At 39.4% G+C, this 15,877-nt stretch overlaps 1 protein-coding gene across 1 annotated transcript in view; it reads left to right on the top strand.

Moving 5' to 3' along the window:
• Nucleotides 1-15,877, top strand: part of ZSWIM6 (zinc finger SWIM-type containing 6) — a gene marked incomplete at its 5' end in the record, with an annotated part of 101,288 nt that overhangs the window by 20,888 nt on the left and 64,523 nt on the right. The window contains one exon of the mRNA XM_023751596.1: nt 2,633-2,989. Coding sequence (XP_023607364.1) covers nt 2,633-2,989 — 357 coding nt within the window. The remainder of the gene's footprint in view (nt 1-2,632; nt 2,990-15,877) is intronic.

The raw sequence follows: 15,877 nt of genomic DNA, 5'->3' as shown, positions 1-15,877 counted from the left end.
CCCAACCCCCCAATCGGCCCTACCCTGAGCGTGACTGAGGGTGGCATCGCAACCTCCCAATCCGCCCTGCTCTGTGCATGACAGGGGGCGGCGCCCCAACTCCCCAATCGGCCCTGCTCTGAGCCTGACCAGGGGCTGCACCTAGGGATTGGGCGTGCCCTCTGCCACCCGGGAGCAGGCCTAAGCCAGCAGGTCGTTATCTCCCGAGGGGTCCCAGACTGCGAGAGGGCACAGGCCGGGCTGGGGGACCCCCCTACCCCCCGAGTGCACAAATTTTTGTGCACCGGGCCTCTAGTCTATAATAATAAAAGTGTAATATGCTAATTAGACTGGATGTCCTTCTGGATCTCCTTCCAGACGGCCTTCCGGACGAAGCTGGGGCTGTGAGGGAAACCCGGGTCCCAGGTGCCTGCCAGCGGCTGTAGGGAAGCCCAGGTCCCCGGTGCCGGCAGCCGGGGGAAGGAAGGCCTACTCTTGCATGAATTTTGTGCATTGGGCCTCTAAGTATATAATAAGGCAAGACTGCCCTTATTCGTTTTTGAAATGTTCATGGGTATTTACTTTGTAGTGACTTTTTCCTCATGGGAAAATACATTAAAATTTTTTAAAAATATGATTGGATTTACTTTGTATCTTTTCTTTAATTATGGTTTTCCAAAAAACTTCTTGACTAAAAGAGATAAAGGAGACTGGAATATCCATTCTGAAACTCTGTGGAAGAAAACCAAAATGGATAATCTCTGAAAGAAAACTAAAGATTATCTTTCATATTACAATTCTCAAAATTTCTTATTGTGAAGCAATAATAGTAACTTCTTTTTAGAAAATACTTTTTAAGTTGATTAATTTGGTAAGAATTATTATGGCACTTTTCTCTTTCCACTAAGTGTTGCTGAATATGACTGATAAGGTCAAATTACATTACTCTGAAAGATTTCTTGTAGTTGAATAGGGTTTATTCCAACTCTCTGGCTTAATTACCCTTCCTTGAAGAAGACAGTAAGCGGGGTTCAGATGCCTCTAATTAAACTCTAGGGGTCATCTGGCCACCATTCTCATGTCACATCTCTGCAGCTCCCCAGAGTTCCCACATGGTGAAGAACCTTTGTGAATGAAGGGGAATCTAAAGAAATGGTGGCAGGCTCGGATTTTATTCAAGTAGTATAGGTAGTGGAAGGCTGAGAGCGAGCAAGGGCTTTATTTTGTAACTTCAAGTTTCTGCCAGGCACTTGATTCCTTAGGTAATGTGACCTGGAGTTCCTAAAGGGATCCCATACCGCTAAGGTTTATCCCTGGCCTCTGAATGTGGCTTTCAGGGAGGGAAGATGGAACTAATTGGCTGTACAAAATAAAATTTAGGATAACCTTCCAAACACAGTAAGGGAAGAGGCATGAGGAGGAATTGTCCCCTGGCCAAACAGGCCAGGACTGACAGGTGACAGTGGTGATGGAAGGCAGTTTTTAGTTGACTGTAAGCTGTAGCTACGGCTCTCCAAGGGGGAATTGTTGCCTGTGTGGGGTGAATGTCTCATCTCTGGACCATTATTAGCAGTGTCCACGTGGCTGTCGGTCTGGGAGATTGTGGAGGATTCCTGTGTGGTTTTAAGTTTAAGATACAAGGCCTCTAAGGCCCCTTGCCACTTGGTGATTTTTTATGCCTGTGTGTGTGTGTGTGTGTGTGTGTGTGTGTGCGCGCGCGCGTGCACTCAAGCATGAGTATTTAACAACTTCTGTACCAGCTTTAACTCTATAATGTGAAAGAAAATAGTCGTTATTAGCTACTTAGGTATGGTATGCATGAGATTTGTTGGGCTTTGCAGTTCTATCAGCAGACACTCATATTGCTATATTGGGGGATATGTATGCATGCTATAGAAAGGATTATTAATTAAAACTTTTTTTCTGGTCACTGTGAAAGGGAGCCTCCTCAGAGTTACAGAGTTGGTTGAAGGAGACTAGTGACTGCCTAGACAGGGGTGGGCAAACTTTTTGACTCGAGGGCCACAATGGGTTCTTAAACTGGTCCGGAGGGCCAGAACAAAAGCATGGATGGAGTGTTTGTGTGAACTAATATAAATTCAAAGTAAACATCATTACATAAAAGGGTACGGTCTTTTTTTTTTTTTTAGTTTTATTCATTTCAAACAGGCCGGATCCGGCCCGCGGGCCGTAGTTGCCCACGGCTGGCCTAGAATAAAGATGGAGGGAAAGGAGGAATTTGTTGAGAAGAAAGCTGAGCTGGTCTACTCTACTTTAAAAAGTTAAAAAGGAAGAACACCACTGATCTAGGGAATTTTTATCCAGTATTCCACAGATTCGGAGTAGAGTAATGATGGCTTATTAGTTCTGTAATCTATTTTCTAAAGGAATTATAGTGGTATATTCGATAAGTGCTTTCATATGGCTCTGTAAAATATTTCAGATGTCTGTTGAATACCATTTATTTTTTACCTTTAAGATGTGGGAGTAGGTGTAGGGTGGGGTTTGAGTGGCCTGAATGTATTTACTTGAAAATAAAAGCTGTCATGTTTGTTTCTTGCTGCCATGAAGTACTACACATTTCAAAGAATTAGAACATTTCATAGCATTTGAATGCAGAAGCTAAAGTCTCTCCTCCCTTTCTTTCATTTAGGTTTCCACTTGAGTGGCACAGTAACAGAACCTGCAATACAATCGGAGCCAGAAACTGTTTGCAACGTGGCCATCAGCTTTGATCGTTGCAAGATTACCTCAGTGACCTGCAGCTGTGGAAACAAGGACATATTTTATTGTGCCCATGTTGTGGCACTGTCTTTATACCGCATTCGCAAGCCAGATCAGGTCAAATTACATCTTCCCATTTCAGAAACTCTCTTTCAAATGAATAGAGACCAACTACAAAAGTTTGTACAGTATTTGATCACAGTGCACCACACAGAAGTTTTGCCAACTGCTCAGAAATTAGCAGATGAAATTCTATCCCAGAATTCAGAAATTAACCAAGTTCATGGTGAGTATAGATATTCGTTCTATAGATTTCTTCTGGACTCTGTTTTGTTTATAAGTTCAATTCTTCATAAAAATGAATTAAATGTGAGTTAGATCATCAGCATTGCTCTTATTAGATAGCTGAGAGAATTGTAAGTGTGTGTGTGCGTGCACGCTTTATATATTTATTATTGATTTCAGAGAGGGAGAGATAGAAACACCAATGATGAGAGAGAATCATTGATCAGCTGCCTCCTGTGTGCCGCCCTCCCCCTCCCCCCCCCCCCCACTGGGGGTTGAGCCCACAACCCAGGCATGTGCCCTGACCAGGAATCGAACCGTGACCATAGGCCAACGTTCAACCACTGAGCCACGCTGGCTGGGCCTAAGTTTGTTTTGCATTTTAAAACAATTCAGTTTTGTGCATTCTACTAGCTACCACATATCCTTTTATGCTTAGAAAAATATTTCATTTGTTAAAGCTTGGCTTTTATATTTGGTAAAATTTCATCAAATACTAGATATTAGTTGTGGAAAACACTTATTTAACCATTTTATTTACCCATGTCAACTATTATCAGTAAACTGACTTGTGCATGCTCAGAATTTTTTTTCTGTTTTCTTTAAAAATTTATTTTCCAAGGCAGAAATTTTGTGACAGAATGCCTCAAAGTAAGAAAATAAATTATTTTTAGAAAAATATTACAACTTGTTTATAGAGAGATTAGGATATGGCTATCATGAATAAGATATCTCCAAAAGGTTTTCTTTCGTACATTGAACATGTGATTTCATTTATTTGTAAACACATTTACCAACTATTTATTTTGTGCATTGCAAATACGTTGACTCACAAGAATATATGCACAACTTTTCACAAATAGACACATCACCTATTTCATATATACTACATTAGGATAGGATAAATAATACTGTTAAATTATAGGTTGCTGTGCTTTTAAAACATTTAAACATAATTTCTGAAAGTTTTAAAAAAACATGTTGAAGACTGTGACGGTCTTGAGTAAGCAGTTTAGGGGCCTAACATTTTTACATTTCTTTAGTTGTATTGATTTGAGATACAGGGCCAGTCACTCAACCCTATTGTTTTAGGTTTTCTTCAGAGTCATTACTTGATATATAGCAAATATAAATGTTTAAGGAAAGCAGTTGGAGATCATTTCTTAAAAACTTTAAATTGTGAGATATAACACACAGAAAAGTGCATAAAATATAAATTGCAGATTAACAAAGCAAACCAACACCCAGGCCAACAAATAGGCCACTCTCAGCACTGTCCATTAGAAACATAAGAGCCACATGTGTAATTTGAACTATTCTAGTAGCCCCATTTAAAACTAAACAAGTATCCAAAGACAGAGAAACAGCGATCAGACTATCAATCCCCAGAGGGAAAGTAGGGGAGGGTGGGGGTAAGGGGAAGAGATCAACTAAAGGACTTGTATGCATGCATATAAGCCAAACCAATGGACAAGGACAACAGGGGGATGAGAGCATGAGTGGGGGGGGGGAAGTTGGGGGTTAATGGGGGGATGAGGACACATTAAAAAAAATAAAAATAAACAAGTAAAATTAATTTTTAATATGGGTTTTATTTATCTCAGTATATCCAAAATATTGATTCAACATCTTCATATTAATATCACAATATTCATAAGTATAAATTCAACATAAATATTGATATATTTTACCCTTTTTTTCATATTAAGTCTTTGAAATCTGATGTCTGTTTTACACTTTCAGCACATCTTAAATCACACTATAGTCACATTGCAAATTCTCAATAGCCACATGTGGCTAGTGACTACCTTATTGGACAGCTCAACTCTAGAGTGTTCTAGGTACAAGAACAGCACTATTGTCCATTCCACTGTTAATAGATCTTGTTGTTTTGAATAGAGCTGCTTCAAGCATACTTTTACAAGTCTCTGGGTGCCATAAGATATTTTTAACATGGTTTTTAAGTCAGGAAAACCGGCATAGCCATGTTTCTGTTAGTACTCCCCATATCAGGCTCAGCTTTATTAAAGTAGCTGTCTTAAGGTGTGTAGAGCATTTTACTTGGTAGAGTCTACCAATCTATACTAATAAAAGGGTAATATGCTAATTAGACTAGGAGACCTTCCGGGAGATCTTCCAGACTTCCTTCTGGGCAAAGCCATGGTGGCGGGGCTGAGGCAGGGGTGGTTAGGGGTGATCAGGACAGAAGGGGGGGCAGTTGGGGTTTATCAGGCTGGCAGGCAGGTGAGTGGTTAGGAGCCAGCGGTCCCGGGATTGCAAGAGGGATGTCCGACTGCCAGTTTCAGACATCCCCTGAGGGGTCCCAGATTGGAAAGGGTGCAGGCCAGGCTGAGGGACACCCACCCCCGTGCATGAATTTCGTGCAGTGGGACTCTAGTCCTATATAATAAAGCTCTAATATGCTAATTAGACCGGCCGGTGGAACGACCTTCCTGAACGACCAGTGGGAGGGGGTGGTGGGGCTATGAGGCAGCTGGGGGAGCTGGGAGGGCCGAGCCCCTTGCATGAATTTTGTGCATTGGGCCTCTAGTGTTGAATAATAGCATTGTAAACACCTCTGCCACAGAAGTACCTTGGACCCACCCAGACCACATGTACTCAACGACTTTTGCAAGTCGGCTTCTGTTGTCATAGATTATGTCTCAATCTTGAAAATTCAGGCCAGCTAACAAATCATTTCAGAGATTTCTCACAAGCCCTATTGTGGCTTCCTACTAAATTGTTCATGGAGGCAGAAGAATCTATAATAATAAAAGTGTAATATGCTAATTAGACTGGACGTCCTTCCAGATGACTTTCCAGGCGAAGCCAGGGCTGCGAGGGAAGCCCGGGTCCCAGGTGCCTGCTGGTGGCTGGAGGGAAGCCCAGGTCCTGGGTGCCTGCCAGAGGCTGGAGGGAAGCCTGGGTCCCGGGTGCCTGAGGGAAGCTGGTGCTGGCAGCCGGGGGAAGGAAGGCCTACTCTTGCACAAATTTTGTGCATCAGGCCTCTAGTAGGATATAACATTTCTTCAAACTTCTATGCATTTTCTTTTTTTCTTGTTTTTATATATATTTTTATTTATTTTTTACAGAGAGGAAGGGAGAGGGATAGAGAGTTAGAAACATCGATGAGAGAGAAACATCAATCAGCTGCCTCCTGCATGCCCCCAACTGGGGATGTGCCCGCAACCAAGGTACATGCCTTGACTGGAGTCGAACCTGGGACACTTCAGTCCGGAGGCCGACGCTCTATCCACTGAGCCAAACCGGTTAGGGCTCTTCTTAATTCATTAGGGTCACTTGGTTCTCTGAGTTTTAGTTTAACCAGAAGTCCACACCAACAGTCAGCTGTTCATTCTGTATTTGTCTTCTTGCTTGGATAGCAGCCTCCAAAGTTTCCTTTCTTAAAGCTTTTAAAATTCATTTCTATGTTGAAGTTGTGGGACTAATGAAACAGTGTAAACTAAAGTTGGGTGCAGAATGTGTTCACATGGCATATTTCTTTCAGAGTTTCTAAAATTGGAAGAAAAATATATCTAAGGAAATATCAAGTGCAGAATGCAGGTTAGCTTTAGACTCAATGTGATTTTCAAGTAACTTTTTTGTATGAGAGCAGTGAACTGGAGCAGTTTCTCTCACCAGCTTTCTCTTCATTAATTTATCATCAGATTTCTCCAGCCTGGAAATGGGCCAATTACATGAGCTGCCTTCCTACTGCTTTCCATTCTAGTGTCAAGTGGTAAAAAAGAAGAGAGGTAGGAAGCAGGCCGTGACCTTAAGTGATGAAATGGGAAATCTGCTCCCTGGAGGGTCTTATTGTAACTGTTAGATTAATGACTTAGTAGGGATGGGATTAAAAGTGTTTTTCAGTTATTTGACTACATGGTCCCATTGCCTCCAAACATCTGTACATAAAGCATTCTTTAACCTGTTTTTAAAAGCAGTACATTTTTGTATGGTTTTGTGGGTGTATTTTGTCTTTAAGAAAGATGGCTGGAATGTGAATATTGGGAAGAATATCTTAAAGACAATAAGGTTTAGCTTATCCAAATTTATTTTAGAAAAAGTCATAATTTGTAAGTAAATGCAATTTGGTAGTAGATTTTTCATTTTCCTAGTGAACTTATCCTAATGCTTCTCAAAATTCTATTAGTTGCTTTTCATTATTTTGAATATTTAAAAAATTTATATATTTTTTTATTGAAAGGGTGAGGGAGAGAGCAATAGAAACATCAATGATGAGAGAATCATTGATCAGCTGCCTCCTGCACGACCCCTGCTGGGGATCGAACCTGCAACCTGGGCATGTGTTCTGACGGGGAATTGACCGTGACCTTCTGGTTCATAGGTTGACACTCAACCACTGAGCCACACCAGTCGGGCTGAATATTTTATTTTTAAAAGAATTTTATCCTGAGGAATTAAAAACTTCTTCAAGTCTATTTCATGTACTTTGTTCCTCACAATTTCCTTATAAACTGTACATTGGGAATTTGTACCTGCAGTAGTTTCTAGATGAAGAAATGGGTTAGTGACCCATCCCAAAGTCACAGGTAGGAAAGGCAGTTGGAATGTAGATTTAGTCACCATAATAGTTCAGTTCTTGTTAGTAGGCTTTTTTTACATTTCATTGTTTCTATAAAATTTTCCATGTTAACTTTGATTATATTATAAAATTAACCACTGTATGCTAAATAGTGGCTGTAAGATAGTAAATGTTAATGGCTGTCCAGGGAAATTGCCAGTTACAGTTTTGTGTTTTTTTAAATATATATTTTTCCATCACCATTTATCACCCCTGTGTCGTCCTCCTCTCCTCCCACCCTCACAGTCACCACACTTTTGTCCGTGTCCATGATTTCTTTATCTTTTTTCTTTTTTGCTGAATCCCTCCATCCATCCAACCTCACCCCTCCCTGACCCCCAAGCTACTAGCCTGCTCTCTCTCTATGAATCTGTTTCTATTTTGCTTGTTAGGTCAGTTTGTTCATTAGATTCCACATATGAGTGAAATCATATGGTGCTTGTCTTTCTCTGACTGGTTTATTTCACTTAGCATAATGCTCTCCAGGTCCATCCATGCTGTCCCAAAGGGCAATTTTTTTTTTTTTTTTTACAGCCGAGTAGAGTAGTTAGTATTTTATTGTGTAAATGTACCATAGTGTAACATAGCTATTTTATCTACTCATCTAGTGATGAAGGACACATTGGCTGTTTTCAAATCTTGGCAGTTTTGCATTTTTTTAAATATATTTTTTATTGATTTTAGATAAGAAGGGAGAGGGGAGAGAGAGATAGAAACATCAATGATGAGAGAGGATCATTGATCGGCTGCTTCTTTCACACCCCACACTGGGGATCAAGCCCGCAACGTGGGCATGTGCCCTCGACCAGAATCGAACCCAGGACCCTTCAGTCCGTAGGCCGACACTCTATCCATTGAGCCAAGCCAGCTAGGGCCAGTTTTGCATTTTTTTTAAAGCAAAATTATTTACTCTTGGTTTTATATTCTAATTAAACTTTCCAGCTTCCATACTCTTAGAAAAGAGGCTGGTGTCTTTGCTAAGTACTTATTTAGGAATTTGCTAATTTCTAAGTGCTTACTCACTTTTTTAGTTACTTCAACTCAGCCTTTTCTGGCATTGACGGTGAAACAAAAAAGGGTATGATCAACTGGTGGTTGATATAATTAGCAAATATATTCTATAGGAGAGAATAAAGACTAATTTTTCCTCATATGTAAAATGCTCATTATCTTCTCTAACAATTTTGTAAGAATTTTAATGATGTAACATATGCATATATAGTAACAAATAATCTATAATAATAAAAGGGTAATATGCTAATTAGACCGGACATTCTTCCAGGCGCCATTCCAGATGTCTGGGGACAGAGGGAAGCAGCCCGGGTCCCTGGTGCCTGCCAGTGACCAGAGGGAAGCAGCCTGGGTCCCGGGTGCTGTAGGGAAGCCTGTGCCGGCAGCCAGGGGAAGGAAGGCCTACGCTTGCACGAATTTTCATGCATCAGGCCTCTAGTAATACTAATAATATAACCTAATGTAACCAAGTTTACCTCCTGTTGGGATTTCTGTAAGAAGCTTCTCATAGTTAAGCAGAGAGAAGAAACCAATTGAGGGATGGATGATTATTGGAAGTCAGCTTGCTTTTCTCTGACTTTCTGGCACATATTTCCTCTTTTACTTTTTCTCTTGTGCTCGTCTTTTAGCGACCTTTTTATGGGCTAGTCTGTACTGGGCAGATGACAACAAAAAGTGACAGACTGAGGGGAGGCTGTGACATTGGAACAGTGGGGAAGGGGGTTTATTTCCAGGGCCTAACGAATCCTAAAAGTAGGCTAGACTCATCCCTTACTAACTGCCATATGCCCAAATATACCATCTCCGTCAGCCAGATGTAGAAGGGATGTATTCACATGTCCATGAGGGTTGGCACATCTCTTTCACTTCTGATTTTGTGACTCTTTGTAGTAGTATTTCTGCAGAAATCCAGGAGGCGCCTGTGATCCATACTGCAAAGGTGTACCTCTTGTACTTCTACCCTACCCAGATGTGTTTGTATAATTTTCTTAGATCAGATATTCAATTTGTTTGAGAGTGGTTCTTATTATAAACTAACACCATCAATTCCATTCATGCTGACTGTTTCACTAAACTTAGCCTCTGAATGCCTCTGTCTCTCCATGTCTTATATATCAATCGATTCAGGCTCCCCCAGATATTACCAAACACACACAAACTTATTCAGTCCCATGTTCATGTGTAACTTATGTGTACTTGATTGTAAGCTCCATCAGGGCCAAAATTATGACCTGTGTATCATGGTAGCCTTTCTAAGGACAATATTTAAGAAGTAATAGAGCCTTGCCTGGGTAGCTCAGTTGCTTAGAGTGTCATCCTGATATGCCAAGGTTGTGGGTTCAATCACTGGTCAGGGCACATACAAGAATCAACCAATGAATGCATAAGTAAGTGGTACAACAAATCAGTACTTCTCCTCCCTCCCCCTCTTTCTCTCTTCCCTCCTCTTTAAAAATCAATCAATAAATTTTTTAAAAAGTAATAGGCACAAGCAATTTGTTAAGCAAAAAGTAACACTTATTTTTTTCATTTCATTTTGTTCTTAGTATAAATTTGGAGATTTTTTCTTATAGACATACATGTTCCAAATCTAACATTGAGAGCCAGTTGGAGTTGTTTGGAGGCTTCATGTCACATCTTTCTTCCTTTTATTTTCCTGTAGATGGTTATATTCATTATAATTGGACTTGCTATTGCTATTGGCAACCAGTTTTTGCAAGTATCCTAGGGAGTTAATTTAGTTATTACAAGCATATACTTTATATTGTAGAACATTCTGACATTTGACAGTTGGTGAAACAAAGGTCTGATCAACTGGTGGTCAATATAATTAGCAAATACATTCTGAAGGAGAAAATAAAGTTGCTTTAAATATATTATCTCAAAGTGCAGTAATGTGAAATTTAAAATTTTTAAAAATAAGACTCTATCTTAGAAAAATGTATGGTAGTATAGAAGTATGTGAACATGAAAAGACAAGTCCTCATTGGCTCCTCACTCCCAATAGCTTCCTCCTTAGTCTCCAGTAACACCCTACTCCCCCAAGGCAACCACTGTTGACAGTGTGGTTTATATTCCTTGAGGCGATTTTCTTTGTGCGCACACATATGTATTATAAAAACAGTTTAGAAAACATTTTTCTGCAGTTTGCTTCTTCTCTCAATATTTGTGAATATCTTTTTATGTTAGTATAAACAGGTCTATTACTGTTTTAAATTCTGTGTAATATTTTATAGAATGGATATATTTACCCATTAACCTACTGAATGATTTTTGAAGTTGTTTGTATTTTTTCTGACTATATACAGTGCTGCTGAGACCATCCTTTGTGTGTGTGTGTGTGTGTAAGTAATTTTGAATAATAATAGTAGTAAAAATTTCTTAGCAGTAGAAATGCCAGAGCAAGTGGTATATGCATTTTGAATTTTAGCCTTATTGCCCAACTAGGGGCCCAGTGCACTAATTCATGCGCCTTGAAAGGAACTGTGGGCCGTGAGGCTGTGGTGGGCACAGGGGCTGGTCTCAGCTCTTCCTCCGAGCCCCCACTCAGTCCCTCCCTCCACGGCCCCTGGTCCCCTGTCTGCCGGCAGCACCACTCCCGCCACCGCTCCCACGTGCTGCTGGCTCTGGCCCCGCTCACATCCTCTGATGGCATGGAGCAATTGGGGCCAGCACCATCAGCGGGTGCTAGCACCGGGCGGGACCGTGGTGCGTGGGAGCAAAGAATTTACAGTAACCACCAGAGGCTTGACCCGATGACAGCGACTGGCGCCCCACCTTGGTCTGGTGCCCCTGCTCACCTGCTCCACCATCCCGCCACTGCCGATGCCCACCATGTTCCGCGCTCTGCTGCCTGCTGCGGACGCCCACCTTGTTTTGTGTGTGCCCCCTGGTGGTCAGCACATGTCATAGCAACCAGTTGTTCAGTTTGGTTTTCCCACTGTTTGGTCTATTTGCATATTAGTGTTTTATATATATAGATTTTGCTCTAAAAATTACTGGTTTTACTCTTAAGTTTTAACTAAAACTTGATGATTTAAATGTGGTTTTTTTTAAATTGATGGAATATACAGTCATGTACAGGTGATACTTTTTCCTTCACATGAAAAAATATTTTATTTACCAAAAGAGGAATAATCTTAGAACTTAACTCTTAATTTGGAGGAATTACATCTCTTACTCAAGAGGAATTTGCTAGGGTAATGCAAAGATAACCCAAAACTCTTCCTCCTTTTCTTTTCACCTCCAAATCTTGCCTTTCCTTACATCCTGTAGTCATCTCTGACATTGCCCCAACTTTCATAATTTATAAAGGATTGCTACCAGCTGCAATCAGCTTCCTCAACATCCCTCTCTCCTTTAATTAACCCTAAGTATCTCCATGTTGGCTGGATGAGCTTATACATGGGTTTCTTGTACCTCCCACTATAGGACTATTCAGAGTGTTTAGGAACGTTAGAAGTTAGACAGCCTAAGTTAAAATACTGGGGATAAGTAACTAATTCTCTTCAGGTCTCAATTTTCTTATTTGTAAAATATGGACAATAAAGAGTGCCTATTTCATAAGGTCAGGAAGGTTAAAGGAGTAAATACGAGTAGCTCTTACCACCATTATTGTGATGTGGTAATTGGCATGAGTCTTCATAGGCAGTGATAGATAACTGAGGAAGATATTTGTGAACCAGTTTTTAAAACCATCTTTTAAAATAATCTGAACAACCCATTCTTGAAGATTGAAAACATTTTAGATATCTTTTAATAAATTTGAAGAGTTGGATTATGTAAAATTGAGACTTTCTGAGAACATTTCTTTTAAATATTTATATTTGTGTATCAAGTAATTGTTAATACATTTATTAGCTAACTAATGGAACATGATTTACCTGTTATGCACCCTGTTTATACTCTGCATTTTTAAATGAGCATTGGAGAATGTACAAATACTTCATTGCTCGTTGTCCCTATAAAAATACATGATTATTTCTGTACATGAATAAGTATATTATTGAACTTCTGAAGTAAATTAGATGATAATAAAAGATGAATAATACAATCAGATGAGAGGAAAATAATAGAGGAGGAGCTATAAAAACCCTGACAGGCCTATTTTAGTTCCCTGAGATATATGCTGATTACAGTGCTTCTTCTTTCCTTCCTTGGCATTTAGCTGAAGGGAAGGTGGCTTGTTTAGGGAGCAGAGCTGGCACATGCCAGGGCTCCCTAAGTCATTAGCTCCATGATAAAGAAATCAGGTTGTCCTCTAACAGCTTCTGGAGAGGATATCACACTGTATCATGGCAATAGAATTACATGGACTGACCATTGAGAATAGAAGGTGATGAAGGATCTGTCTGTTTCAGCTACCACAAAACTATAAATTGAAATTAGTCACTACTTTGAAATGAGGATTTAATTAAGAATAAAATTTAAATATTTTCTCAAGTGTTTTTATTTATTTGCTGCTTTTGTCCTCTCTAAAGAAAGGCTTTTTTGAGTCTGAATCACTTGAAGTTTGCTGCCTTGCCTCCTTCTTGGTGCCAATAGTTGATGTCAGGATTTTGCCTTCAGCTTGTAAGAGGTGTACTGGTGCCTTTGTAAACCACAGACTTTTATATTCCCTAGTTTTAACAGCAGGCATTACAATGGTAAGAAAGGCATTCTTCTACAGGTCCCTCAAAAGAGGCTTAATTCATCACTTCCGCAGTGCAGACATCTGCCTGTATTCTGCCTATATAAACTGAACTTGACAATTTAATTTTAACACAAAAGAACACTGCTACATACATGTAAATAGTTATAGCATTATTTTGGACAATAGAGTTACTAAAGCAGTTGGGTCACAGTTAAGAGGAAGATGTAAACTAAAAGCCGTTCACTTTTTGAATTTGCTTCCCAGCAGAGTAAGAGGAGAAGAGAAAGCATTAAGTTCCCCACTAGAAACCACAGCTATAGATAATGCCACATACCAAACGTAGCATAAGCCAGTTGTGAACATGTCTTAATATCTCAGTTTAAAATTTGAAGAATGATTTGATGTTTCTTAGTGCTTAGAACCAACTATTTCTGTGACATGAGACAGATACCTCATTCAGTGTGTCTCTAATGTGCTTCATATAGTACACTGAGAGGCCTCTGATGCTTTAGGACCCTGAATACTTTTCAATACAAAGAATGTGCCACCATGTCTAACATTCTCTCCATAGAACTCTCCCCCCCACTCTTACCCCCTATTTTTATCCTGGCAAAGATTCCAATCCAGTAGGTCTGAGGTGGTATTTTTCACAGTGTGCCTCAAGAATTTTCATATACACTTAAATTTGAGAACCGCAGGGGAAAGGGGAGTTTTGATATTGGGATAAATCAAACTAAATTAAGTAACAGATAGGGGAAGCTAAAGATTTGACAGTGGTTCTTCAAGTCTATGATTTCTCCTTTGCTTGCCTCCTATGGTATTACATAACCAAGGTAGGAGGGTAAGTCAGATCCAACTCCCCAGTTGGGAATGAGAGACAGTTAAACTGTTTCACTTTCTTCAACAGATGATTTCACTTTCCCTGAAGGCTTGCAACTTTGACAAATTAAGCTTTGGTAATAAAATGCTCACAAAGATTAATGATACAGTTATAAAAAGTTATAGCATTTATAATTATATATAAGAGTAAAAATATGATAGGTTTTAAAACACTTTACGTGGACCATTTAATTTCCATACACAGATTCTGGTTCCTGCCCAACTGGGGGAATATCTAAGAGTAAATGTATATATACATGAATGATGTTTCTCTCTGCATGCCTTTTTCAAAACTAAATGCTGAAAGATTTGTCTTTGATAACAGATGGCCATTAACAAGTACAAATAAATTTTGCAAATCTGCATTTTATACAAGGCTTAGGCAACACTTTAATGCATGTAATCAAGACATTAGGATTTGATTAGTTAAACTCTATCATTGAAGTTTAATAAATGAATTTTCTATTTTAAGGGGATCATCATTGTAGACATTTAATTTTCTGGACTATAATATATATTATACATGTCTTACTCCTAAAATGTTGAGTTATACTTATAGTAAGTTTATATCAACTAGTTATCTTTGCTTGCATTGCAATGGCTAAGTGAGGATGTTTTCTACAGAGCCACATGAGATTTCTAACTTTTATTATCTAGTTAATTTTTTATCCCTACATTATAAATTTTAGGGTTGAGGAAATGGAGACCTAAGGAGCTTAAGTGATTTTCTGGAGGACACGGTTTTTCTAAACTGAGCCTAGAACTGAAGACTTCTCAATTCTAATCCAGGATTAGGAACCGCACACGTCCTCGCAACTTGTGTGGAGACTTTATTAGCCTATTTGCAGTAAAATTTTGTCTTTGGCCATTTTTCCTCTGCGTTGCCTCCTCCCTCCCCCATTTGCTCAAGAAGTAAATTAAGTTTAGCCAGGCAGGCATGGCTCAGTGGTTGAGCATGGACCTATGAACCAGGAGGTCACAGTTTGATTCCTGGTCAGGGCACATGCCTGGGTTGTAGGCTTGATTCACAGTGTAGGGTATGCAGGAGGCAGCCGATTAATGATTCACTCTTATTGATGTTACTATCTCTCCTTCTCCCTTCCTCTCTGAAATAAAGAAAAAAAAGAAAGAAAGAAATGTTAATTCTAATACTAGTTCACAGCCCCCCAATAAAAACCACAACTTGATTTCCTTAAGAACTTGAGAAACATAATTTCATGTGGTTAGACATTTGCTGTTAGATGTCTTTCAAGATGGACAAGAAGAAAAATCTGTATGCATGTAAATTAAATGATTCATTAAAGGCATTTTAAATCTGTCATATATTTAAAAAATATGATAGTGTTTTAAAACCTACTAGATTATAAGGAAAAATTCATTGTGTAATTCAAGTCAAATAAAAGTGATTCCTGATTATTATTCCTAGTACTTCTCTTTCTTAGTATGAAAAATACAAGAATTGAGTATATCCTGAAGTTTGGGAGGGTATCTGAATGTTAACTCATTTGCCACTTTAAGCCAAGAAGAAGCCTAGGATTTTCTCCAAACCAAATTAAAATCTACTTAAAATAACTGGATATTTCTGTGGCAAACAGAAACTCCAAGCCTCATAGAGCTCTGACCCAAGCAGCGAAGGGTAGCACAACTCCCTCACACCACAGGACAGTCAGCCCCCATCCATGTCCTTCTGAGGCAGGACTCCTTGTAGGTCTGTGCCTGCAGTTTCCAATAGAAAACAATTTTAAAATCATAAAAATTGGGGGAAATAACCATTCTGAGGG

The sequence above is a fragment of the Myotis lucifugus genome, unplaced genomic scaffold, assembly GCF_000147115.1.
Source record: "Myotis lucifugus unplaced genomic scaffold, Myoluc2.0 scaffold_0, whole genome shotgun sequence".
NCBI lineage: Eukaryota > Metazoa > Chordata > Mammalia > Chiroptera > Vespertilionidae > Myotis > Myotis lucifugus.
This window is presented reverse-complemented; position numbering and strand designations above follow the sequence as displayed.